At 50.7% G+C, this 25,624-nt stretch overlaps 2 protein-coding genes across 2 annotated transcripts in view; one reads left to right on the forward strand and one right to left on the reverse strand.

The window, feature by feature from the left end:
- Nucleotides 1-920, forward strand: part of LOC134026692 (uncharacterized) — a 7,487-nt gene extending 6,567 nt beyond the window's left edge. Inside the window, exon 6 of the mRNA XM_062469586.1 lies at nt 852-920. Coding sequence (XP_062325570.1) covers nt 852-920 — 69 coding nt within the window. The remainder of the gene's footprint in view (nt 1-851) is intronic.
- eif2ak4 (eukaryotic translation initiation factor 2 alpha kinase 4) lies at nt 199-25,424 on the reverse strand. The gene is made up of 39 exons (XM_062469901.1): nt 25,032-25,424; nt 24,752-24,867; nt 24,022-24,124; nt 23,639-23,812; nt 23,465-23,545; nt 23,136-23,272; nt 22,756-22,856; nt 22,413-22,570; nt 21,760-22,295; nt 18,621-18,736; nt 18,367-18,521; nt 17,688-18,130; nt 16,654-16,726; nt 16,415-16,504; nt 15,799-15,921; nt 15,531-15,635; nt 15,371-15,434; nt 14,907-14,986; nt 14,160-14,261; nt 13,971-14,021; nt 13,293-13,529; nt 13,045-13,120; nt 12,438-12,559; nt 11,737-11,786; nt 11,335-11,503; nt 10,923-11,039; nt 10,768-10,833; nt 10,348-10,518; nt 10,134-10,268; nt 9,085-9,192; nt 8,724-8,852; nt 5,990-6,076; nt 5,463-5,581; nt 5,306-5,364; nt 4,962-5,059; nt 4,400-4,468; nt 3,432-3,476; nt 2,595-2,710; nt 199-1,721 (listed from the first exon to the last, which is right to left on the reverse strand). Exons 1-39 carry the CDS (start codon nt 25,158-25,160, stop codon nt 1,664-1,666), a joined length of 4,968 nt encoding a protein of 1,655 aa, XP_062325885.1. The 5' UTR covers nt 25,161-25,424; the 3' UTR covers nt 199-1,663.
- Between the last annotated feature and the right edge of the window lie 200 nt (nt 25,425-25,624).

Raw genomic sequence — 25,624 nt, forward strand, 5'->3', positions numbered from 1 at the left:
TTTGTATCACAACCATGTGCTTTCAAGGAAGTGAAGAGGCAACTTGTAAAAGCTTACGCAATTATTTGTTCTTTTTATGTGTAAAAAAGGTAGATTAAAAATAGTGGACCGAAGAGTAGTTTATTTATTTTTTCACGTAGCTTTATTTATTAATACTAAACTATAGTTTGAGTTGAGATGTTTTTTTTGGCAAATGAAACCTGGTAGCCAAAGCTGCTGTACATTTGAGATATTTTAAAACCATTTACCATTTCTATCTGCTTTATTATACAAGCTTATTTATTTTACTGTTGCAAACTGTAAATATATGTTTCTTAGATGTTTAACTGTAACATTTACACTTATTTTGAAAAATAAAATGCATTGAAAAAGGTGATTTGACCTTCCAGTTGTGTGTCACAGTTGAGACATGTCTTTCTAGAGGATTAGCATTCTACAAGATGCTATGTACAAGGCAGACACACTGGCAACACTGCCATGGCAACACTGCCATGGCTGGCACACAGTCCATGGCTGGCACACAGTCCATGGCTGGCACACAGTCCATGGCTGGCACACATCTGTTTATTTGACTGTGAAGGGGTTTCTCTCTCCCACGTCTCCACGGCTGGTCTCCTTATCTCACTGCTGGTCTCCTTATCTCACTGCTGGCCTCCTTATCTCACTGCTGGTCTCCTTATCTCACTGCTGGCCTCCTTATCTCACTGCTGGTCTCCTTATCTCACTGCTGGCCTCCATATCTCACTTCTGGTCTCCTTATCTCAATGCTGGTCTCCTTATCTCACTGCTGTAGCACGTGTCCAGGGATACACAGTGTTTCTCATTCACTCCGGTATGCTCCCACTCCGCAGGGAGGAAACACACTGCAGCTGAAGCAGCAGCTCTCTGGGCAGCAGGAAAACGTCCAGCCAGAGACCTGAACTAGCTCAAGACATTCTCAGTGGTCCTTGTCTTTGTCTGGACTTGTCTGTCACCAGTTACCTCATAAAGCTCAAGGTGAGGATGTTGAATGGTGCTTTAAAACACTTTCTTTCTTCAAAGACTAACTCGACTGACAGAATCAATGTTAGCCCAGTTGTAACTTGTGGGACCAGAGCGCTTTCCTTAAGGATTACCTTGAAGCAACTTTCAACATGAAGAAAATTGTTAAGAAACTCGTACAACTAGTTAAAGCTCCGACAATAAAGCTTAGCTCGTTAGCATAAAACTCTTCAGCTGGATCCAAAGTGCGGTGCTAAATGCATTCCTTGTCCCAACACACCCGCCATTCTCACTCAAAAAATACCACCTTCTGTGAGGGAAAAATAGGCATTTAATGAGAAGTTTTATCACGAGACCTTAAAAAATAGGTAACCGTTATATCTTTTCTAAAGTATCTTTGAATGAAAGCCCTTCCTCACGTTCCAAAGCCCCCAAAAACCATTCCAGGCAGGTAAGTAGAGACACCAGCTGCTCTACAAGTCTGGGGGGGGGGATCTAAGGACAACAGCTGATTGTGGTCAGATGCTGTTTTAATATCGTTCACTTCTGCCTTTGGGTTGAATCTTTTTGGAGGGTTCAAGTCCTATAAAGCTGTCAGCTTTCAGAAGGATCCTGTTTCAGCCAGCCGAGCTGAAGACTGAGCCTCCAGGGCTGGTCCTGTGTCAGTCGTACGTCCTCAGTTTCACAGAAGAATCTTGTAGTAGTCGTCTTTGTAGCTGTACAACACCACCACCGCCACCCTGCAACACACAACGCATCCATCACTGTCACTGTGCAGAAGACGCACATAAACAATCAGACGATCTGCTTTTGTACTGAACCCCAGACACAGTCGTATGTCATGTCCTTTAAATATTCCTACATAGATATTATCACTTAGGGTAGCAGTGGAAACCCCACTGTGAATTGTAGGTCTTGTTGTAGAACATCTCGATCTTGTCGGTTCACGAGTGGACTATCAGGTAGAAAGTAGCCCACTGAGTTTCCTCATCACCTGGGTCATTACTGCCCCTCTCCATTCTTTAAAAGGGCTGTTGGAGGGGAGCGGGAGGTTACAACACTGTTTTGAAGTCGCTACATGAAAGCCTGTCTGCAGCTGTGAGACTGGGGCAGACTCCTCGGTTGACAGGCCCTCTGGGTACTATAGTTTATGGCCCCAGTGCCTCCAGGTGACTTGACTACTGTGGCCTATGGCCCACTCTACTGCACGGCCCTCCCTTCGCTCTACTCCCAGAGAAAACAAACACACACATAAAACCAGGCCTCCCTTCCTCCCTGAATATCTCCATTGTTAGCAAGCCGCGATGACGTTCGTTAATCAGTAAACACTTTTCCTCAACTGCAAATGAGACATGCAGCTCACAGGGGAAATGAAAAACTTCTGCTGTGAAGGCTTGAGAAATGTCAGAGAGCCAGAGAAACTGCTTTCGCTTTTCCCCCCCACATCAGTCTCCCTCTGGAGGAGAAGACGTCTGTACGATCGCTCCTCCCTCTCCTCTCTCTTGGCACAACAGTCAGCTCCTAACCCAGAAGATCTTACCCTGGTTTGGAGTAAAGGGCTTGGCTGTATCTCTGCTACAGTCCCTTTTTAAGAGGCATTAACAAGGACACACCTTTTGGTGATTTTGAAGGTATGAATCTCCTCACAGATGGATTTCAGGTAGCGCTGCTTGGGCAGCCGCGACAGCAGATGTTTCACACTGATGTTGAACTGCTCCTCTCCGTCAAACTAAGAGTGAGGGGAAAGAAACAGGGAGAGAGATAGAGTGAGAGAGACACAAGCCATAACATTTTCCAGAGTTGTTTCCATCAAACACAACTGCTGTTTATTCAGCTGTAGTGCGTCCAGACCAGGTCCCCTCATCTGTCCATCAGCTGCAGTAAATGGTGGGTGAGACGGAGATCGATCACACACTGTTTCTGTTTGCCTGTCGAGGTGTGAGGAAGGGCCAGGCTGGCCCAGTTTACACAGCCCCCAGTCACTCCCCACTGGCCCTAATGAGTCCCAATGTACCAGGCCTTCCTGTGGACTGGGCCAGTAAACACTGGCTATTGTCATTTGTTTTACAAACGAGTGTATTGACACTCCCAGCAGCATGTGTGATGTTTGAGGACTGGCATATTCACTGGGGACAAGGCTGGCAAACAGGAGAGCGTGTCTGCAGGGGGAGTCTGAGTTCACACCTAGTCAGAGGCGTGCTCTCTGACCCTGGAGATCATGGACTTCTGGTTTCTTGATCTTCCTCTCTACTTTCTGTACGTAGCTATGGAGACAGTTAGCCTGCTGGCTAGGAGGAGAGAAACAAGAGGTGTTCCCCACTCTTCAGCCCCCGCCTGGCCGCAGGAAGGAGACGGGATCCCTTCTTCCTGTACAGAGTTCCCCTTCCCCAGCCTCCTACCCCTCATGACATGAGTCTGCTGAGTTAGGATAAGGTGAACCACCAACATACCTCCAAAGACAGGAAGTTGATGAGCGTTTCCTTCGGCAGGTCGACCTGAGTGAAAACAACAGGGAGGCTGGTTAGGCGCCGGCCTCACACAATGGAGTTTATCTCACTCAGGACATTCACTCCTGCAACAGTGCATAACACACATACTGTCCGTTTCCTAGGACAACAACGAGCTGCAAAGAAACATATCCAGGGCTAAAAATACTCTATATGTGACTACTTTGGCAGCACAAAACCAGGAAGTTGTTCTTCCAGTGTCAGGTGGTGCTGTTACACGCTGTGCTGCACTCCTCTGGTCTGACGACAGAAAATGGGTTTGTTTTCATGCTCACACAAAGCTCTCAGGCGCCCAGTAATGCTCCTCACATCCCCTCACAGCTCAGCACCGGGCCATCGAGGTCCAGCACTAATGGACCAGGTCTTTATGTTATGGAAAAATGACGGTGCCTCTCAGTGAGAGCCATTTCCTTTGTCAGACAGGCGGAACAGCCTGTGATGTAACAAGCGGCCAGGCTAGCTCAGAGTAAATACATACCGGTATCAAGGCGATTACGCTGTTATGTTTCAATAACTCCTGACTCTCACTGTGCTGACAGGAACCAGACAAACATATGAGATGACAAATGTATTTGGAGTATGTAGCACCGCTGTGATTAATTCATGTGAAATATCCCGTCTCAAATTTACTACGAAACCACAAATAAAGTGAATCTGCCACGCTCCCTTCTCCTGCTGCTCTGTTTGTTTTTCTGTTGCGACTGGAATCCCTTTGCAACTATCTTACATTGGCAGGGAAGAGTTCAAAATCTCTTGTCTGCTACCGAAACCAACATAAGAGGAAAACAGCAAAAGCGGGGCACTTCTCTGCTAGTTCACTCTCTTAACCATCGTGAACAAAAATGTTTTTCCCACATTTTCACACAGGAACTGAAGAGAGAGAAAGAGGGGGGAAACAGCTGAAGACTCACAGCCAAAACTTCAATGTCACTGCTCTTGTTCTGCAAATTGCTACCAAGGTTCTGCAATCTGGTCTGGATCTGAAAAAGAAAAAAGACAGACAGAAAGAGAGAAGGAAAAAAGATTAGTTACTCCCATGATCACAATGAAACTGTGGAAAACAAAAGCTGGTTCTCCCTCGCATGTGATGTGTGTGAGGAGCCAACACTGCTGGAGCTGGCCCCGTGTGTGAGGAGCCATGCTGACTGGAGAAAGATACAGCGCTTTAGAGACTAGGCCAACGAGAGAGAGAGAGAGAGAGAGAGAGAGAGAGAGAGAGAGAGAGAGAGAGAGAGAGAGAGAGAGAGAGAGAGAGAGAGAGAGAGAGAGAGAGAGAGAGAGAGAGAGAGAGAGAGAGAGAGAGAGAGAGAGAGAGAGAGAGAGAGAGAGAGAGAGAGAGAGAGAGAGAGAGAGAGAGAGAGAGAGAGAGAGAGAGAGAGAGAGAGAGAGAGAGAGATGGAGTTGTGGTAGGTGGACTGTCTCAGTGAATGGTCAGGTGTATGAAAGTCTTGGCCCTGGCTGACTGCCACACACCTGGGTCTCGTATCGTCGCCTAGCGCTGGACGACAGCTTCTCTGGAGGTATGAGGTTCACATTCATGTTGTTGATGCTCCCATGTTGCTCTGATGAAGCTGTTAGGAGATACACACACAGTGAAAAAACTCACATCTATACACTGACTGTACAGACTTTCCCTTTTGACCCGGGTGTTTCAAAGCAGCGCTTAGCGCACCCACACTACACACACACCGAGGAACACAACATGGATGAGAAGCTCCTTTGTTCCTGAGGCTAATGAGTATATAGGAGAGGTGCAGGAGAGGTGTAGGAGAGGTGCAGGAGAGGTTTAGCTTGTGGGTCAGTAGGAGGGGCAGTACCTGAGGTGCTGAGGAGGGCTCCCTTAGGGTTCTGGAGACACGCGCTCTCTAAAGAGTCTCTGCAACACAAACACAAACACCTCAGAAAGCAGTCTCCTCACCACCCTGTAGAAGACTTCTGATGGTTAACTGGACCACATTCACCTCACCCCCTCACCTCATGTTCCTTTCCTCAAAGAACTTGGTCCATTTAGTCAATTTCTGTATGATGTGGTCCACCAGGTCAGACTCTGGAATGCGCTTCTCTGACTGTCTGTCCTTCTCAAAAGACTTGACCTACCAGGGACAGGAGGCTCAGAGAGTCACAGAGAAGGATGACCTGCCCTTATTCATCATGTACACGCCACTAGGATCTCTCTCTCCCGTCACTACAGCAGTTTGGAGGTGTTCTGGTACCACCTCAGGGCCCAGATGAACACACCCGAGTCACAGCCAGCAGAGAAATGACTCAGCTTCACATTTCAGAATGAAACATGTTCTGTAACAGGCCAACGTGTGTAAGAGCTTCATCCAAGCCAAAAGCAACATCACAGTCTACAATAACATGAGAATACATGTTAGTGTTAGTAAACTCTGTTCCTCCTCTGCTTTGAGTCACATACTGCAATGACTCTGACCCCTCAGGACCCTGTCACCTGTGCTGTGCCTGTAACCTGTGCCTGTCACCTGTGCTGTGTAACTCACCTTGATGTAGTTGCCTTCCTTGTCAGAGACCAGGGCCATGCAGGAGATGCCAGCCTGTCTGCAGTGCTCCACCAAGCTGTCCTGGGACTGGACAACAAAACAGAGCAGTCAGACTAAAACAAGTCACAAAAACATTTCACCCAAAAGAGATGTTTCCCAAAGTGTGAAATATTTGACATCTTTTTCATGCACAAATATCTGCAGCTCCTCTCCTTGACAGTAACATCTAAATCTAACATCTACTAAGGAGCACTAGGAACTGACCAGCAGGGCCTTTCAGGCATTCCTATTGGTCTGAATATCTATTAGTCCCCCAACACTCTAGTCTGCTGGATCAGTGTGCTGACAGGATAAGCTCTCCCATAGCTCCTCCCATCTCCAGGATGCTGACAGGAGGATTCTGGGAGATGTAGTTTCTAATGAGGTGTTTAATGTGGTGGGCTGAGAGCGGGGGGCGGAGATAGATACAGAGAGAGCGAGAGAGAGGTGGGGTGCGTGCCTCAGGAGAGAAACCTCCCTGTGAACGCCAGAGGACTCAACTGGCAGGTCTGCCCAGAGACCTGACAAGGCTGCCCCAGCCACGGTACTCACGTGTGTGTGTGTGTCTTATAGAGCCCGACCGATATATCGGCGGGCCGATATTATCGGCCAATATTGGGCATTTTCCAAACTATCGGTATCGGCATTTATAATGGCCGATAAATGAATATTATTATTTTTTTATTGTGTTTTTGTTCAAAGGACTTTAAGTTTCATATCTTAAGTTTGTATTTTTATACATTTTATTTATCAGAAACTGCATTAACATATTATTTTAGTGAGGAAATAATAACAGGAGTCAGATGGCTGAGCAGTTAGGGAATCAGGCTATTAATCAGAAGGTTGCTGGTTCGATTCCCGGCCATGTATATGACGTTGTGTCCTTGGGAAGGCACTTAACCCTACTTGCCTCGGGAAATGTCCCTGTACTTAGTCGCTCTGGATAAGAACTTCTGCTAAAAGTGACTAAATGTAAACTACAAATAACTACTGTTACGGAAATCAGTTTGTTTTGTTACGCGTTTCTGGATTGGCCGATATCGGAATATCGGATTTTTAAATCACCAAATATTTGTATCAGTATCGGCCTTAAAAATCCTTTATCGGTCGGGCTCTAGTGTTTGACACACTTTCACCAGGCTCATGGTGCTGTACACTACTGTACCTTCACTATGCTGCACAGTGGTGACAAACTGAGAGAGAGAGAGAGAGAGAGAGAGAGAGAGAGAGAGAGAGAGAGAGAGAGAGAGAGAGAGAGAGAGAGAGAGAGAGAGAGTCTGAGGCTGGAGACCGCAGCATGTTTATACCACATGACTCCCAGTCTGAACACATGACTGATGGTTCACCATGACTCCCAGACCCTCCTCCACCCTCCTTTACCCTGCCCTGCCCTACCCTGCCCAACCCTCCTCTACCCTGCCCTACCCTCCTCTACCCTCCTCTACCCTGCCCTACCCTCCTCTACCCTCCTCTACCCTGCCCTACCCTCCTCTACCCTGCCCTACCCTCCTCTACCCTGCCCTACCCTCCTCTACCCTGCCCTACCCTCCTCTACCCTGCCCTCCCCTACACCTCCTCTACCCTCCTATACCCTGCCCTCCTCTACCCTGCCCTACCCTCCTCTACCCTGCCCTACCCTCCTCTACCCTGCCCTGCCCTCCTCTACCCTGCCCTACCCTCCTCTACCCTGCCCTACCCTCCTCTACCCTGCCCTGCCCTCCTCTACCCTGCCCTACCCTCCTCTACCCTGCTCTACCCTCCTCTACCCTACCCTGCCCTCCCCTACACCTCCTCTACCCTCCTATACCCTGCCCTCCTCTACCCTGCCCTACCCTCCTCTTCCCTCCTCTACCCTGCCCTGTCATCCTCTACCCTGCTCTACCCTCCTTCACCCTGCCCTACACCTCCACATGTCTGACGGTGTGCAGATCAAGACTGAAGTCAACCATCAGAAACCACAGCACTTCTGTACTGCTTCAATCTGCACCGCATCAGGCTGTCAGGCCTCTATTAACTCCAAACCCAAACCACACTCTCCAGCAGGCTCCCCTGGCTGCCAGGAGGAGGGCTGAAGGTAGGCGTCGCCCTCTGCTGGAGGGAGCCTGCTACTGCAGGAGGAGGCAGGGCTCAGAGGAGACAGGAAGAGAAGGAACCTGGTACAGCCTGGACGAGGTTGGGAGGGGCGAGAGAGGGGAGGGGCGAGAGAGGTGGGGAGGGGCGAGAGAGGTGGGGAGGGGCGAGAGAGGTGGGGAGGGGCGAGAGAGGGGAGGGGCGAGAGAGGGGAGGGGCGAGAGAGGTGGGGAGGGGCGAGAGAGGTGGGGAGGGGCGAGAGAGGTGGGGAGGGGCGAGAGAGGTGGGGAGGGGCGAGAGAGGGGAGGGGCGAGAGAGGTGGGGAGGGGCGAGAGAGGTGGAGGGGGGCTGAAGAGAGGGGGGGGCTAGATGGCTGTATGTTTATCTGTATGTTTTACTTAGGATTAGTAAATGTCTTGTCTTATCTGTTGTGCTTGTGCACTTTATATGTTTCACCGTGGGAGAGTGGGAAACGTTCTATCGATTCCTTTGTATGTCTTGACATGTGAAGAAATTGACAATAAAGGGTAGAACAGCAGGTAGCAGACACGCTGACCTGTGTGACATCATGCGTGATGTCACAGGTCAGGGTTAGGGTAGAACAGCAGGTAGCAGACACGCTGACCTGTGTGACATCATGCGTGATGTCAGCGGACACGCCGGCCGTCCACAGCTTCTGCACCACGCTAACAGCCCGGACCAGGGAGGCGTGGCCAACCGGCACCACCAGAACATCACAGCAGCTGACCAGAGGCTGGGAGGACGAGGGGAGGGGAGGGGAGACGAGGGGAGAGGGAGGGTGAGGGGAGGGGAGGCATCAGATTAGAAATTTTGTACATTAGATTCTAGTAATAATTTAAGCACTCTAATTAAGCATGGATGTCAGTGATGAGGTCATCATCTGTATGTCAGTGATGAGGTCATCATCTGTATGTCAGTGATGAGGTCATCTTCTCTAGTGAGGGGGCAAGGTGGGGGGGTCTCACCGGCTCCTCCATGCAGGCCAGGGCGGCACACACCTTGTCCAGGGCCACACTGGCCCCCACCGCCGAGGGGACAGGACTGGACGAAGCTGGGCCACGGAACTCCAGAATCTGAGCGCACGCGCACACACACACGCGCACACACGCACGCGCACACACGCACGCGCACACACGCGCACACGCACACACGCACGCAGTGAAAGGAGAAGAGAGGGGAGGAGAACAGAGAAGTTTAAAACAGAGTAAAGCAGAGCACAGTAGAGTCCAGTCCTCATCAAGGATGTAAACATTTTGTAAAAAAAGGAGAAAAAAAAAAGAAAATATTTTCTTTCACAAAATACATGTTGTGTTGTGCGTGATCGTCAGGAAATGAAAAAAGCTGCGCAACGACAATAAAGAATATTGATCATGCCACCAAATACAGATTCAAACTAAAGTAACGAGCCTGGCTTGAAAAAGTAGAAATTTCAGATATTTGAGTACAAAATTTAAGAAGTGAAAGTAAAAAGGGAGTCAGGTGGCTGAGCGGTTAGAGAATCGGGCTAGTAATCAGAAGGTCGCTGGTTCGATTCCTGGCTGTGTCAAATGACGTTGTGTCCTTGGGCAAGGCACTTCACCCTACTTGCCTCGGGGGAATGTCCCTGTACTTACTGTAAGTCGCTCTGGATAAGAGCGTCTGCTAAATGAAATGTAAATGTAAAAAGTTTTTATTTTTATTTGCACATTTATGACAATAAATGTTTTTGGTGTGTGTGCGTGTGCATGCGTGCCTGTGTACCGGGTGGTCGTACCAGGTGGTCGTACCAGGTGGTCGTACCAGGTGGTCGTAGCGCCCTGTGTGTGTGCGTGTGTACCAGGTGGTCGTACCAGGTGGTCGTAGCGTCCTGTGTGTGTGCGTGTTTACCAGGTGGTCGTAGCGTCCTGTGTGTGTGCGTGTGTACCAGGTGGTCGTACCAGGTGGTCGTAGCGCCCTGTGTGTGTGCGTGTGTACCAGGTGGTCGTACCAGGTGGTCGTAGCGCCCTGTGTGTGCGTGTGTACCAGGTGGTCGTACCAGGTGGTCGTAGCGCCCTCCAGCAGCCACTATGTCAGGCACGGTTCTCCCTCGTTTCTTGATGAAGGCCACAAACTGGAAGATGATCCCGCAATGCAGCTGGACCTTGTACACCAGCCCCAGGTTCACCACCACCTGAAGGACACAAACACACACAGTTTTAGACATTAGCATAAACTAATACGGCCTCACATTGTAGGACACACACACACACCTGCAGCCTGACGCCAAGCTGCCTGAGCAGAGAGGTCAGGTCCTCCAGGTCTCTCAGACCCTGCTTGGCCAGCTGGGTCACCGCCGTCTTCTGCCCCATCAGAGAGGCCAGCAGGGGCGCTAGGTTCTGCACATCCCCCTTCTGCTCAATGTACTTATACAGCGTCTGCACCTGAGGGACACACACACACACACACAGGTCTTTTCCTGGAACTGAGGATAAAACCAAACAACTGGAATATAGAAAGAGAGAGACAGAAAGAGAGAGAGAAAGAGACAGAGAGAGACAGAGAGAGAGAGGACACAAGGGTGTCTAGTGTGTATAAAGTAGCTGTCTCCACACTAACACACCAGTGACTCCACAGATGTACCTTCTGTTGACAGAGAAGAGTAACCAGCAGGAGAGACAAGTTACACTCACACTGTTACTGGATAGACTCAGGTTACAGAACTTGGCCTCCACTTCTCTTCTGGTCAGCTTCTCACTCTGAAAGAGAAGCAGTGAGTCAGGACTGTGGTGTGTGTGTGCGCGCGTGCAAGTGCGTGTGCGTGCGCTGAGTGTGTGTGTGTACGCACCATGGCGTCACAGAGGATGTTGGAAGCGTGGCTGAGCTTGTCTTCAGGGATTCCACTGTGCAGCAGAATGGCCTTCAGCAGACTGGTGTGGTTCAAGTAGATGTGATAGTTCCTCTCCTGCCACACACACACACACGCACGCGCACACGCACACACACACACACACTTATCCCCTGACCCCAGTGTGTTCTACAGAGGTCATCCTCACTGTAGAAGGATCGTTCAAGGAATACCAACAGTTCAGTGAATAATGACTCAGTCTTTAATCTTTCCTCTGATGACTCTCACACGCTTAAACACTTTAACATAGATTAACACCAGTACAATGAGGGAGGGAGGTTAGACAGGCACATCACACACACCACCATCCTGTGCTTGGCGGAGACAGGAAGTGAGAAAGGAAGTGAGGTACCTGCAGGGCACTGAACTCCTGGATGACCTCACAGACGGTGTAGATGGTCTCAGCGTCTGGCAGGAGGCTACTGGTTGCCGGGACGATGATGTCGAAGGCGCACTCCTGCAGCTCTCTGGGGTGAGCGCGGTCCAGCTTCCTGGGGCGAAACACACGCTCCATGCTGTACCTGCACACACACACGCGCACGCACGCAAACACACACACACGCACGCGCACACACACGTTTTAAACACGCCTGAAGTACCTGTACACCCAGACAATAAGTAAAACTGTCCATAAATATACAGAATGAATACATAAATATATATATGATGCAACCTATGGAGATTCTGGTTATAAATGACTAGTTAGTAAACAGTTGGAGGTGAAAGAGATGAAGACTACTATGTTGTAGTTTACCTCTTGAGATGTGAAATGTTGTTCCTGGCCACAAACCGTGCAAAGGCCATCTGTAGTGGAGGAAAAAAGAACCAATACTAGGTCAGAACCAAGCAGAACCAGGACCAGGACCAGGCCAGGCCCAGAACCAGAACCAGGACAACGGTCATCCTGGCTGCGTGCGAGGCTGTCCTCAGTTCCTGACCTGGAAACAACCAGCTGGTCCTGAGGTCCACATGGGATGAGCATGCGTGTGTGTGTGCGCGTGTGTGCGTGTGCGTGTGTGCGTGTGTGCGTGTGTGTGTGTGTGTGTGTGCATGTGCGGGTGTGTGTGTGTGTGCACGTGTGTGCGGTGTGTGTGTGTGTGTGCGGTTGTGTGTGTGTGTGTGTGTGTGTGTGTGTGTGTGTGTGTGTGTGTGTGTGCGTGCGTGCGTGCGTGTGCGTGTGTGTGTGTGTGTGTGCATGTGCGGGTGTGTGTGTGTGTGCACGTGTGTGCGGTGTGTGTGTGTGTGTGCGGTTGTGTGTGTGTGTGTGTGTGTGTGTGTGTGTGCGTGCGTGCGAGTGTGTGTGTGTGTGTGTGTGTGTGTGTGTGTGTGTGTGTGTGTGTGTGTGTGTGTGTGTGTGTGCGCTCCTGGGGGATGTCTCTCTGATTGTAGGGCGGGGTGTGTAGGGCGGGGTGTGAGAGGGCGGTGCTGTACTACTTCCTGTTTCCTGTGACTCACCCGGAGGTCATAGGGCAGGGTGACCAGCATGCCGCTGTGGTCCAGGAAGCAGGCCGGCTCACTGCCCTCATACAGCTTCCTGTTCCTGGGGAGGAGCAACGGTGTCTGGAGACGCACAGCACCTGGACACACACACACACACACATATGGCCTGAGCCCTGAGGGAAAACCCCACACACACACAAGCTGCATCCACATGTGGGAAACATCTCCATACATGTAGAAGAATAACAGCTCCACCTGCACACAATCAGCACACAGTGCACCTATTGTTCAGGAGGAGGAGGGCCTATGAACACATGTGATATGCTCCAGTCTTCTCACAACACACTCAGAGAGGGTCAGAAGTCAAAGTGGTTAAAACAGGAGTGTAAACATAACTGGAGCTCTCAAACACGCATCTGTCTCTCTCTGTCTCTCTCTGTCTCTCCCTGTCTCTCTATCTGTATGTCTCTCTGTCTCTCTCTCTGTCTCTCTCTGTCTCTCTCTGTCTCTCTCTGTCTCTCTCTCTGTCTCTCTCTCTGTCTCTCTCTCTGTCTCTCTGTCTCTCTCTCTGTGTCTCTCTATCTGTATGTCTCTCTCCCTCTCTCTCTAGTTCCCAGCTCACCGTGTTTCTTGAAGACCCTGGTGATTGTCTCATGCACATACTGCTGCAATTTGGCACCGTTGAAATGAAAGCTTCCCTGCGGCAAAGCAAAACAAACAGAGTCTGTCAGGGCGTTCAGAAGAGGAGCACACAGCCTGCATGCAGCAGAGGAGAGGACGCGTCTACAGTGACACCTCCAGACGGGCCAGGAGCCAGCCTGGAGCACACACACTCTCCTCTCTGGAGAGAACAGAGCAGGCAGCAGGTACCTTGTGGAGGTCGATGTCGTAGGTGTAGTCGTTGACGGGTGAGGTGCTCTGGGAGAACAGCTGGGTGACCATGCTGCGGTACGACTTGCTGTTGGCGTTGGCCAGGGTGTGCTGCAGCACCTCATGTAGCTCAGACTCCTCCATCTGGGGCGGGGGCAGAAGCTCACTCTTCAGAAGCTCCTGGGCCGAGGGCCGCAGGGCAGGGTCGTGGGTCAACAGCCAGCCAATCACCTTCCTCTGAGGGGGAGGGGAGATAGGGTGGGACGGAGATACACAGGAGAAGGATAGAAAGAAGAGAGGGAGAGACAGGGAGAAGGGATAGAGGGAGACAGAAGGACAGAGGCAGGGAGAGAGAGATAGAGGGAGACAGAAGGAGAGAGGCAGGGAGAGAGACATAGAAGGAGACAGAAGGAGAGAGGCAGGGAGAGAGAGATAGAGGGAGACAGAAGGAGAGAGGCAGGGAGAGAGACATAGAAGGAGACAGAAGGAGAGAGGCAGGGAGAGAGAGATAGAGGGAGACAGAAGGAGAGAGGCAGGGAGGGAGATATACGGGGTAAAGGAGGTGTTTGAGATTGAGACTTTTTCTCTCTCATGCACAGAGGCAGCAGATGGCGTGATCGTGTCACATGACTGTGTGGACGCATCAGACAGATGTCTCCTGATAGGACTGGATCTCACCTGGGTTCCGCTCTCGTACTTCACAAAGTCTTCAGGGAACTGAATGGCTTCCTGTCCACAACAATCACAATGATTAAGTAACAGTAAGACCAATCACCTGTCTGTACCCCCACATGTTCCCTGTGTGTGTGTGTGTGTGTGTGTGTGTGTGTGTGTGTGTGTGTGTGTGTGTGTGACCCCTGACCTCACCGTGCGCAGCAGACTGAGGACAGAGATGCGCTCTGAGCTGGTGGTCATAGGCCTGTAGGACATCTCAAACAGGATGATGCCCAGACTGAACAGGTCCACCTTCTACTCAGCACACACACAGAAACAGCTGTGTAACAAACACCTCAACAAGCCAGGTGTCACGTGTGTGGTGGGGTTTAATCCACAGCAGGAGTCACTACTGCAGGGCAGACCTAGTACAGGGCAGACCTAGTACAGGGCAGACCTAGTACAGGGCAGACCTAGTACAGGGCAGAGCTAGTACAGGGCAGACCTAGTACAGGGAAGAGCTAGTACAGGGCAGAGCTAGTACAGGGCAGAGCTAGTACAGGGCAGACCTAGTACAGGGCAGAGCTAGTACAGGGCAGACCTAGTACAGGAATAGACCTAGTACAGGAGCAGAGCTAGTACAGGAGCAGAGCTAGTACAGGAGCAGAGCTAGTACAGGAATAGACCTAGTACAGGGCAGAGCTAGTACAGGGCAGACCTAGTACAGGGCAGACCTAGTACAGGGCAGACCTAGTACAGGGCAGAGCTAGTACAGGGCAGAGCTAGTACAGGGCAGAGCTAGTACAGGGCAGACCTAGTACAGGAATAGACCTAGTACAGGAGCAGAGCTAGTACAGGAGCAGAGCTAGTACAGGAGCAGAGCTAGTACAGGAGCAGACCTAGTACAGGAGCAGAGCTAGTACAGGGCAGACCTAGTACAGGAGCAGACCTACTGCTTACTTGGTTATAGGTGGCCTTGGTGTTTCCTTGAACCTCCGGGCTAACGTAAAGGGCCGTCCCTACCATGCCCGTCATGTTTCCTGTCAGGGATCAAAAGGTCACAGGTCACACAAACACGCAGTTCAAGGAAACATCAGCTGTGAGATCTGGGGCCAGGCCTGACTGCTATCTGGTACCTGTTGGGTCAGGCCTGACTGCTATCTGGTACCTGTTGGGTCAGGCCTGACTGCTATCTGGTACCTGTTGGGTCTGGCCTGACTGCTATCTGGTACCTGTTGGGTCAGGCCTGACTGCTATCTGGTACCTGTTCGGTCAGGCCTGACTGCTATCTGGTACCTGTTGGGTCTGGCCTGACTGCTATCTGGTACCTGTTGGGTCTGGCCTGACTGCTATCTGGTACCTGTTGGGTCTGGCCTGACTGCTATCTGGTACCTGTTGGGTCTGGCCTGACTGCTATCTGGTACCTGTTGGGTCTGGTTTCATCATCAGAGTGGAACCTCCCTCTTCCTGGACCAGTTTACCTGCAGCCTGCGAGGAAACACACGTCAAAAACACACGTCAAAAACACACACATAAAACACACCAAATCACACACACAGAACAGCTCTGGTCACATGATCGTACCACGTTAGTAGGAAGGTCCGTAGCCAGACCGAAGTCTCCGATCTTGACGTGGTCCTGGGAGTCCAGGAAGATGTTGACGGGCTTCAGGTCTCTGTGGATCATCCCCTGAGGAGGGGGAGGGGGGGGGGGATTAGCCCTAATCTGAACCATGGCTGACATTGTGAGTGTGTACCTGTGATCATCGCAGTTCTCCAGCTACTTGTTTTTGTGTGTTCCTCATAGGGAGGAAGGGGGGTACAACATGAACCCCCCCCCCACACACAGCTACCTGCTGGTGGATGTACGCCAGCCCGTCCAGGATCTCCCTGAACAGTCTCCACAGACGGCTGCTGTCCTGGTGCAAACCCTGGTCTATGGTGTCTCTAAGGGTGCTCCTCTCACAGTACTCCATCTGTAGAAGACACATACACACACACACACACATCCTGCCTTCAGAACCTTGGACACACACACACATCCTGCCTTCAGAACCTTGGACACAAACACACACCCTGCCTTCAGAACCTTGGACACACACACACCCTGCCTTCAGAACCTTGGACACACACACACACCCTGCCTTCAACAGCCTTCCAACACTCAACAGCACCCTCTGGTGGCTTCCTGGTAGAGTATCTAGGGTCTGTACCTGGATATAGAGGTAGTGATCTGGGTGTGTACCTGGATATAGAGGGAGTGATCTGGGTGTGTACCTGGATATCGAGGGAGTGATCTGGGTGTGTACCTGGATATCGAGGGAGTGATCTGGGTGTGTACCTGGATATAGAGGGAGTGATCTGGGTGTGTACCTGGATATAGAGGGAGTGATCTGGGTGTGTACCTGGATATAGAGGGAGAGATCTGGGTGTGTACCTGGATATAGAGGGAGTGATCTGGGTGTGTACCTGGATATAGAGGTAGTGAGCGATGAGCTGAGGTCTCTCTGAGTCTGTACTCTCTGTGGTCTCTGTGGTTCCTCTCTTGCTGGGCTCCACCTGAGACAACATCATGGAAGAGTGAAACAGTGATGAACATGAACACATTTAGAAGAGAAGTTAGACTGCTGTGACCCACCTGAGACAGACTGTCCTCAGTCTGCTGTGACCCACCTGAGACAGACTGTCCTCAGTCTGCTGTGACTCACCTGAGACAGACTGTCCTCACTCTGGTCGCCATTGTCAAAGATGATGTCACTCTCTGAGTCACTGTTCGATGGGCTGGAGACAAGTGAAAACGAGACAAACGTGAAATAACGGAATAATAACTTGGGTCTTTAACTGTACACCCCTGAGGCTGGATATTATAGTATGAAAGGATCTTAACTAGAGAGAGGACACATTCTGGGGAAACTGGGAGGTGTACTTCCTTCAGTTGCAGCCTGGGCAGGTTTCTTTTACTAAAATCACCTCCAAACCAATTGTTTAAACTAACACCAAACATCCAACATTTGGAGATTTGTCATGGGTCTAATACAATTTTACAACTGATATTTCTGTATATTTTTAATAATTATGCATACTTATTATTTGTGAAGATGGCATAGATTAAAAAGCAAACAGCTGCTCATTTACACTTGTTACACAATGTTACGTGTACAATGAAACAGGGTTCTCATAATTCCCTGCAAGAGATACTAGCGGTACTTTTCGCTAGCTCTAACACAGATTTTGTTTAAATGTTTTAGTCCAAATAAGATGATTGGTAGGCCTATCGTTTAGAAACTTTCTTTAGTTTTGTCATGTCTTCTTAGCCTACCTCAATTCTGACTTGTGTGCCGAGTCCGACACCTGGACTTCTGTTTGCGTGCTGCAGTGGCTATTTGGCTCAGAAGAGCGCGCTGACACGGAATTCTGCGGCATCAACAATGTTTTGGGTTTTTTTTACCTTTCAAAACAATTTTTTCCGAAACCTTTTGGTGAAAATATTTTTTCCGGTGAAAGTGGCCTGGGTTTTTGGGGTGAAAGAGGCCTTTCACAACCAGTTTTTCGAAACTTTTTGGTGATTTTTTTTTTTCTACCTTTCAAAACCAATTTTTTTAAACTTTTTGATGTTTTTTTTTTTCAACCTTTCAAACCATCTTTTTTGATTTTATTTTTCATGAGCAGGCACGCCTAATAACGGTATTAAAGCATCAAGGCACCATGAAGACATTAAGACATGATTCTAATAGAAGCTCACAGGAAGGAAGCACCGCCGAACACATCCTCGTCTTCATCATCATCGTCGTCGCTGGACTGGTGACGGCTGCACTGGTGCCCGCTGCACTTGGCGCTGGATGACTTCTCGATGGAGGTGGACCACTCCACGGAGCTGGCCAGGGCAGACGGAGCCTCGGCCTCCACATCGTCAGGCACGCCCAGCTGGCTGAGCCCAAGTGAGAGGCCTCGTCTCTGGGGAGGCTTGGGGGCGGCACTGGGGGTCCCGGAGCTGTCGGAGCTGAGCCTGCAGGTGGAGGGCGTCTCGTGCCGCTCGATCCAGGCGTTGTAATAGCGGACGATGTTCTCGTGGTTGAGGCGCGACAGCAGCGTCACCTCACCCTTGATGCGGCGAAACTGCCGGCTGGCTGGGTTCACCTGGATCCTCTTCACAGCGTAGTAGCAGCCGTCCAGCTTGTTCTGGACCTGGGACACAAACAGACGGTCATTAGGACACAGCTACGTGACAGACAAACAAACAGCTGGAAACATCTCATCATAAAACCATACTGTTAGTCACGCAGGGAGAAGAAACCTTAATATGGACTAAATATTCTCAGCTGTTCGGGACTAAATGTTCTAGAAGGTTCTACCTTTATACAGACTAGACTGTGTTCTAGAAGGTTCTGGAGTGTATGTTCGGAAGGTTCTACAGGGTTCACCTTTATCACAGCGCCGAAGGCTCCTTTCCCCAGCAGCTGCAGCTCCTCAAACTCGTTGTAGTAGCGGGAGAACTGCCTCTGGACTCCCACGCTGAAGGGGGCGTGGAGGATGTGGCTGTAGGGCAGCACAGACGACACCAGGTCCTCACCAGTATCTGGGTAGCAGGACCACAACACTCTGGGTTGTACACCGGGAAAAGAATCATGCAATTTGTAGCGTGTGATGTGTGTGTGTCGTGTGTTTGTGTTCCTACCCTCTGGACTGGCTTCCTGTGTCTGGGGCAGGGCCTTGGGAGGGGGAGCATTGATGAAGGGGTGGTCCAACAGCTGCTGGGTGTTCCAGCGGTCAGCATCGTTCAGGCACACACACCTAGAGAAACACACACACACACACACAATGAAAGGCGAGCAGGATGACAATGGAAGCATCCAGTGCTGCTCTATCAGTGTTATCAGCACTGGGAGAAACATTCCTGCCACGCCCACACAGGAAACACAGCCGTCACATCCAGCAGCATGCTGAGCTAGCTACCAGCCCAGTCACATCCAGCAGCATGCTGAGCTAGCTACCAGCCCAGGAACACACCCAGGGTGAACACCACACACACACACACACACACACACACACACACTCACCCACAACACACACTCACCACACAACACACACTCACCACACAACACACACTAATGCCAGGAGAGAAGGCCGTATACAACCAAACACACCTGAATCAGTGTCGGTTATAAATCTCATTCTCTCAGTTTATTCCCTCAATGAAACACACTTTCTAGTGAATCATTTACATTTATGCATTTAGCAGACGCTTTTATCCAAAGTGACTTCGAAGAGAGAGCTTTACAAAAGAGCATAGGTCACTGATCATAACAACGAGATAGCCCCAAACATTGCAGAGCGAGCAGCCAAAACATGAAGCATACATTGTGGAAAACCAAATAAGTGCCAAAGGGAAGAACCATAAGAGCATGCAGTTAAACAAGTTACAATTGAACAACATGAAACTCCCCACAAGAGTGCTAGAGTGTACCTGTAGAGAAAAACAATCAACAGTAAAAATATTTCACAGCGAGTACAAGAATTTGAAACCGTTACAACTAACCAACAAGAGCAACAAGTCTCTCAATACGAGTCATTGTGATCCTGGAGGAAACTAACATCAGGTCCAGCCAAGCATTCCTAAGTGCCGTTGGACTCCTGGAACAAGTGCGTCTTGAGCCTTTTCTTGAAGGTGGGGAGACAGTCAGTGTCCCTGATGGAGGTGGGGAGTTGATTCCACCATTGGGGGGCCAGACAGGAGAAGAGCTTGTGTTGGGACCGGGCACTCTTGAGCGGTGGGACCACCAGACGGTTGTCAGAAGAAGACCGTAGGTGGCGGGGGGGTGTAAGGCTGGAGGAGAGACTTGATGTAGTCGGTTGCAGTCCCGTTCACCGCTCGGAAGGTCAGTACCAGAGTCTTGAATCTGATACGGGCCGTGATGGGAAGCCAGTGGAGGGAGATGAGGAGCGGGGTAACATGGGAGCGTCTGGGTAGATTGAAGACCAGACGGGCCGCCGCGTTCTGAATCCTCTGGAGAGGGCGGGTTGCACATGCTGGGAGACCGGCGAGCAGCGAGTTGCAGTAGTCCAACTTTGAGAGGACAAGTGCTTGGACTAGCAGCTGGGTGGAATGCTCAGATAGGTATCTCCTGATCTTCCGGATGTTGTAGAGGGTGAATCTACACGACCGGGAGACCGCAGCAACGTGGGCCGTGAGGGAGAGCTCATCATCCATGGTCACCCCGAGGTTCCTGGCAGAGGATGAAGGGGTCACCGTCGCCGATCCCAGGGTGATTGAGAGATCGTGGGAGATGGAGGGTTTGGCCGGGATGATGAGGAGTTATTTTTTGGCGAGGTTCAACTGGAGGTGGTGCTCGGTCATCCAGGCGGATATGTCTGTGAGGCAGGCCCCGATCCTAGCTGAGATCCCCGGATCAGTCGTGGGGAACGACAGGTACAGCTGCGAGTCGTCAGCATAGCAGTGGTAGGAGAAGCCATGGGAGGTGATGATTGGTCCAAGCGAGGTGGTGTATAGGGAGAAGAGGAGGGGTCCAAGGACAGATCCCTGTGGGACACCAGTGGAGAGCTGGCGGGGGCCTGACACTTTGCCTCCCCAGGAGACCTGGTAGGATCTTCCTGACAGGTAGGATGAGATCCACTGAAGTGCAGTGCCAGTGATGCCCATCTCAGAAAGTCTGGCCAGCAGGATCTGGTGGTTAACCGTATCAAACGCTGCAGAAAGGTCCAGCAGAATGATGACAGATGACCTGGAAGCCGCTCTGGCAGACTGGAGGGCAGTGGTGACTGACAGGAGGGCAGTCTCTGTGGAGTGGCCAGTCTTGAAGCCCGATTGGTTGGAATCAATGTATAAAATACATTTTTATTTTTCCTGTATGTTATCTGTGACCAGCCATGCCAACCTAATAGCCTGGTCCTAACCAGACTCTCGTACATTGCATTTGTACAGAGTCTGGCCTCGCTCCATTGACAAACGTTGACTTCCTTGTAGGCGGGTACTCTGTTGAAGTTTTAAGACTATTGGATCTGCCCAGAGCCACTCTGATCTTCGCCTTAGCCAATTCCTTCACCACTACTGTAACAGAGCTAGCTGCCGTAGCTGGAAAATCAAACTTTTCCCGAACCCTGTGGGGAGGAGGGCCACAACATCATGGCCACCAACAAAACTCAGCAAAACTTGTTCTTGCTCCGGCTTTAGCTGTTGGATATTCGGCAGCGTTGCCACAACGGACCGAATGGCTTTGCTCGCATCTTTCTCCGCCGCCATTACGATACTACAACACAAACTAACGCACGACAACAACGTCATCGTTCTCAGCCACTCCCTCTGTTCGCTGATTCGCCAGTAGAAAATCAACCTGAAAAATCTGACTTACGTACCTCATGGCCAGACCTATGTACAGAAGCAAAAATAAAATTGAGCGGAAGTACGTAGGAGAGCAGAGCCAGGCTACCAACCTAATGCAGCTGAGGAAGATGTGTGGGTGTCTGGCCCTGCCCCTCAGCCCTGCCCCTCAGCCCTGCCCCTCAGCCCTGCCCCTCAGCCCTGCCCCTCAGCCCTGCCCCTCAGCCCTGCCCCTCAGCCCTGCCCTGCCCCTCAGCCCTGCCCCTCAGCCCTGCCCCTCAGCCCTGCCCCTCAGCCCTGCCCCTCAGCCCTGCCCCTCAGCCCTGCCCCTCAGCCCTGCCCCTCAGCCCTGCCCCTCAGCCCTGCCCCTCAGCACTGCCCCTCAGCACTGCCCCTCAGCACTGCCCCTCAGCAATGCCCCTCAGCAATGCCCCTTAGCACTGCCCCGCGCTCCCCCAGCAAGCGGCACATCACCCACCTGTTGAGGAAGTCCTGGAATTCAGGGGGCAGGGAGTCAGGCAGGCTGGCTGGATACTCCTTCACCTCCCTACCCTGGGCCAGCGCCAGCAGCATCAGCCCCAGGCTCCACACGTCTCCCTTCTTCCCCGTCTTGGAGGGCAGCGTGCCCTCGCAGAAGCGGACGTGAGCCTGCTCAAACACGTCCTCCCTGCAGACGTCGGCCAGCCTCCTGGACAAGCTGTAGTCCGTCAGACGGACGTCCCCCCGCGCGTCCAGCAGCACGCTGGAGGGCCCCAGGGCCTTGTGGACCACCGAGCTGGTGTGGAGGTAGTCGAGGGCGGCCAGGATCTGGGCGGTGTGCTGGCGAAGCTGGGCCAGAGGGACGGGGGTCTGGCTTGCCAGGCTCTGGCTCAGGCTGGTCCCCCCGACGTGCTCCAGGAGCAGGTCCACCACCAGGCAGTCGTCCCTCTCTCTGGAGCTCAGGGCCTGGTAGTGGACCAGGTGGGGGTGCTGCAGCCTCAGCAGGGAGCTGAGCTCACTCTCGGCTCCGTGGATCTGCAGGAGCACAACACAGGCATGTCACTGAGGAAGACGTGTTCTAGAAGGTTCACTCAAGGTGTCACAGAATATTCCAAACATGACGGAGACTTGTTGGTCTCCATCCCACTTTACCTGCTTTTTACAGTTCTCAATCTTGCTCTTTTCTTGGCTGGTTAAGAACTTGCCAATATTCTTGTTCCAGCGGAGAATCCACTCGTACACCACGACAAAATCTCCCGAGTTGGCCTCAAAGCCGTAGTACACATGCCGTCCCAGTCTCTCGCTCTCCCCTGAGGCACACACACACACAGGGTGATAAGCCATAGTACACATGTTGTCCCAGTCTCTCGCTCTCCCCTGAGGCACACACACACACACACACACACACACACAGGGTGATATAGGTACACAACCCAGCAGAGACATCCCTGACAGCAGAGGGAGCTACACACAGGCTTGTGTTGGAGGCATTTACCCAGGCTCTTCCCCCTGTGCACCGCCAGCTCTCCCTGGCTGTTGCTGCAGAAGTGCAGCACTTCCTGTGGACGCTGACTGTCCTCACTGCAGGTGTCCCGTCTGCATCCCAACAACAACATCCCAGCATCACTACACGGTGGGGCCAGGTCAGGTCAAATCACAATGTATGTGCAGCCCTTTTTACAAGCTAAGACATGTCACAGAGGAACATAAAAAAAACCTCCACAGGTGAGGAGTGAGGTGTGGAGGGGTTAGGTGTGGTGTGGAGGGGTTAGGTGTGGTGTGGAGGGGTTAGGTGTGGTGTGGAGGGGTTAGGTGTGGTGTGGAGGGGTTAGGTGTGGTTGGGTATGATGGGGTGTGGTTAGCTGTGGTGTGTACCGGTGGCGTGTGTTGGAGTTGGTGCGTCTGCGGTTGCTGGCTGCTCTCCTAGGATCAGGCAGCTCAGCGGGGGGTCCGGGAGACGAGGCCAGCACACTGACATCAGCAGGGGGCTGCTCCAAACTCTCCAGCCGCTCCTACACACACACACACACACACACACACACACACACACACACACACACACACACACACACACACACACACACACACACACACACACACACACACACACACACATGCTCATCTGCTCCAAACACCCCTCACAGCAGCGTGGTCAGGATCTCTGTGGAAACTGCTGTTCGTGCTGTTAAAGGTTGATAACTCACTAGTTTGGCCATTTCTTTTCTCTTCTTCTCCTCTCGTTTCTCCTCCTCTCGTCTTTGGATTTCAGCAATGATTTCTTTCTCCTGAACATAAAAAAAGGGTTTGAGGTATTGCAGGCATCCAGTAGGACACAGAGTAGGGTGTGTGTGTGTGTGTGTGTGTGTGTGTCAGTGTACCATCTGCTCCTCCTGTCTGCGGCGTTGGGCCAGCCTTAGCTGCTCCTCCTGGGCCAGCCTCTCCTGATGCCTGCGCTGGTTCTTCAGCATCTCCTCGTGGAACGAGCTGGACGGAGGCTTGTTGTGCTCGCTCAGGAAGCCCTGCACGTGGCCCGCCAGCTCGTACATCATCACCTGGGGAGGGGGGGGGGGGATTTCTCACTTCTAAGAACCCTCTGTTCTTGATACAGACTTCTGACTGTCTGGTGTAACGTTATTGCATCTCTAGCTTCCTCACACACTGGGATGCTAAACAGTGCGTAAACCAGATACGCCACAGAACTAGCGATGCTACTGAGGAGGCAGTCCAACCAGTTGAACTCGGTTTCCCTGCGTGTGCTGACCTCACCACACCGCTCTGCTGCCATCTTATTCAGCTCAGCTTGGAGGCTTTGGAGATTGTCGTTGGAGAGGCCCTTCGCATTCTTCAACTCCAACTGTGGAGGCCTGCGGAAGACAGCAACGTTATTCTCCAAGGTGACGAGCAACACATGCAGATCTTTATGTAACAGCAGTGACGAAAGTCTGCTGGCCCAGCTGAATGAGTGGTTACTATGGCGACATGAAGAACACTAAAATACCATATACTCTATCCACTGATATGCCGTTGGCCGTATATAAATAAAAGGCTCAAGACGCACTTGTTCCGGGAGTACAACGGTACTTAGGAATGGTTCGCTTGACCCGATGTTAGTTTCCTCAAGGATCACAATGACTCTTGCTTAGAGACTTGTTGCTCGTGTGGTTAGTGGTAACTGATTTAAATTTTTGGACTCGCTGTGATATATTGTTTAATTATTGTTGCTTGCTTTTTCCACAGGTACACTTGCACTTATAGCGGTTCATGTTGTTTAATTGTAACTTGTTTAACTACATGCTCTTATGGTTCTTCCCTTTGGCACTTACTTTGGTTGTTCACAATGTGTGCTTCATGTTTTGGCTACTCGCAATGTTTTTGTGGCTATCTTGTTGTTATGATCAGTGACCTGTGCACTTTGTAAAGCTCTCTCTTGGAAGTCGCTTTGGATAAAAGCGTCTGCTAAATGAATAAATGTAAATGTAAATGATACTCACACATCCGGATAAGTGGGTGGACATTTGACCTGCAAATCCACAGTCACGTAACATTCTTTCACGTTGCTTAGCCCGTTTGGTCTCAAACACAAGTATACCTCTGGTGGCCTTTTAACCTAAATCAGAAGTAAAAACTTTAGCTTCCGGAGGAAATGCAAACATCTTCATTGCATGGCTACAGTAGCTTGCCACCTAAGCATGAGAAAGGAAGTTCTACAAAGTTTTAGTAGTTTCCACAAGCTTGCTATCACTTCCTGAAGGAACTACCCCGATGTCATACCTTCCATGGATGTTTATTCCGCAGATCCTCAAAATCATCTCCGAAAATGGATGCGAGCGCTTCCAGCTCGTTTTCCTGTTGGACAGAATAGTCGTCGATCTGATCTGAAGGAGTGTGGTCAAGGCTCATTTTCTACACACGCTACATACATGGCACTCAAGTGGCAAAAGCACACACCCCTTTCAAAATACTGAGGATGTTTTACGATCTAACTTTTTGCAACAATATTTTACGTATTTTACTTTGTAACATTGCCGTAAATATCCGCAGATATATTGCACGGTAAAGTTTCGTATTTGATACAAACGAGAATATTAGCAATACTTAATAGTCCACGCAGTCACAACAATGTTACAACTGGCGCATGGCTGGCGTCACGCCGTCGCACTGTAGACGTCATTACGTCGTTAAAAAAAGAACATAGGTGGCAGTAATGTAAATTCGTACTTATTGTAGCTTACTTATTTGACTGAAAATGTAAATGTGTAACCATTCTAAACTAGTCATATTCAACGATTACTTATACTACATATAAGTAATCCCTTTATTGCTCAAAAGGATTGAATCTATCAAAATTATATTCTCTGTGGAAT

The sequence above is a fragment of the Osmerus eperlanus genome, chromosome 9 (genome assembly GCF_963692335.1).
Source record: "Osmerus eperlanus chromosome 9, fOsmEpe2.1, whole genome shotgun sequence".
Classification (NCBI taxonomy): domain Eukaryota; kingdom Metazoa; phylum Chordata; class Actinopteri; order Osmeriformes; family Osmeridae; genus Osmerus; species Osmerus eperlanus.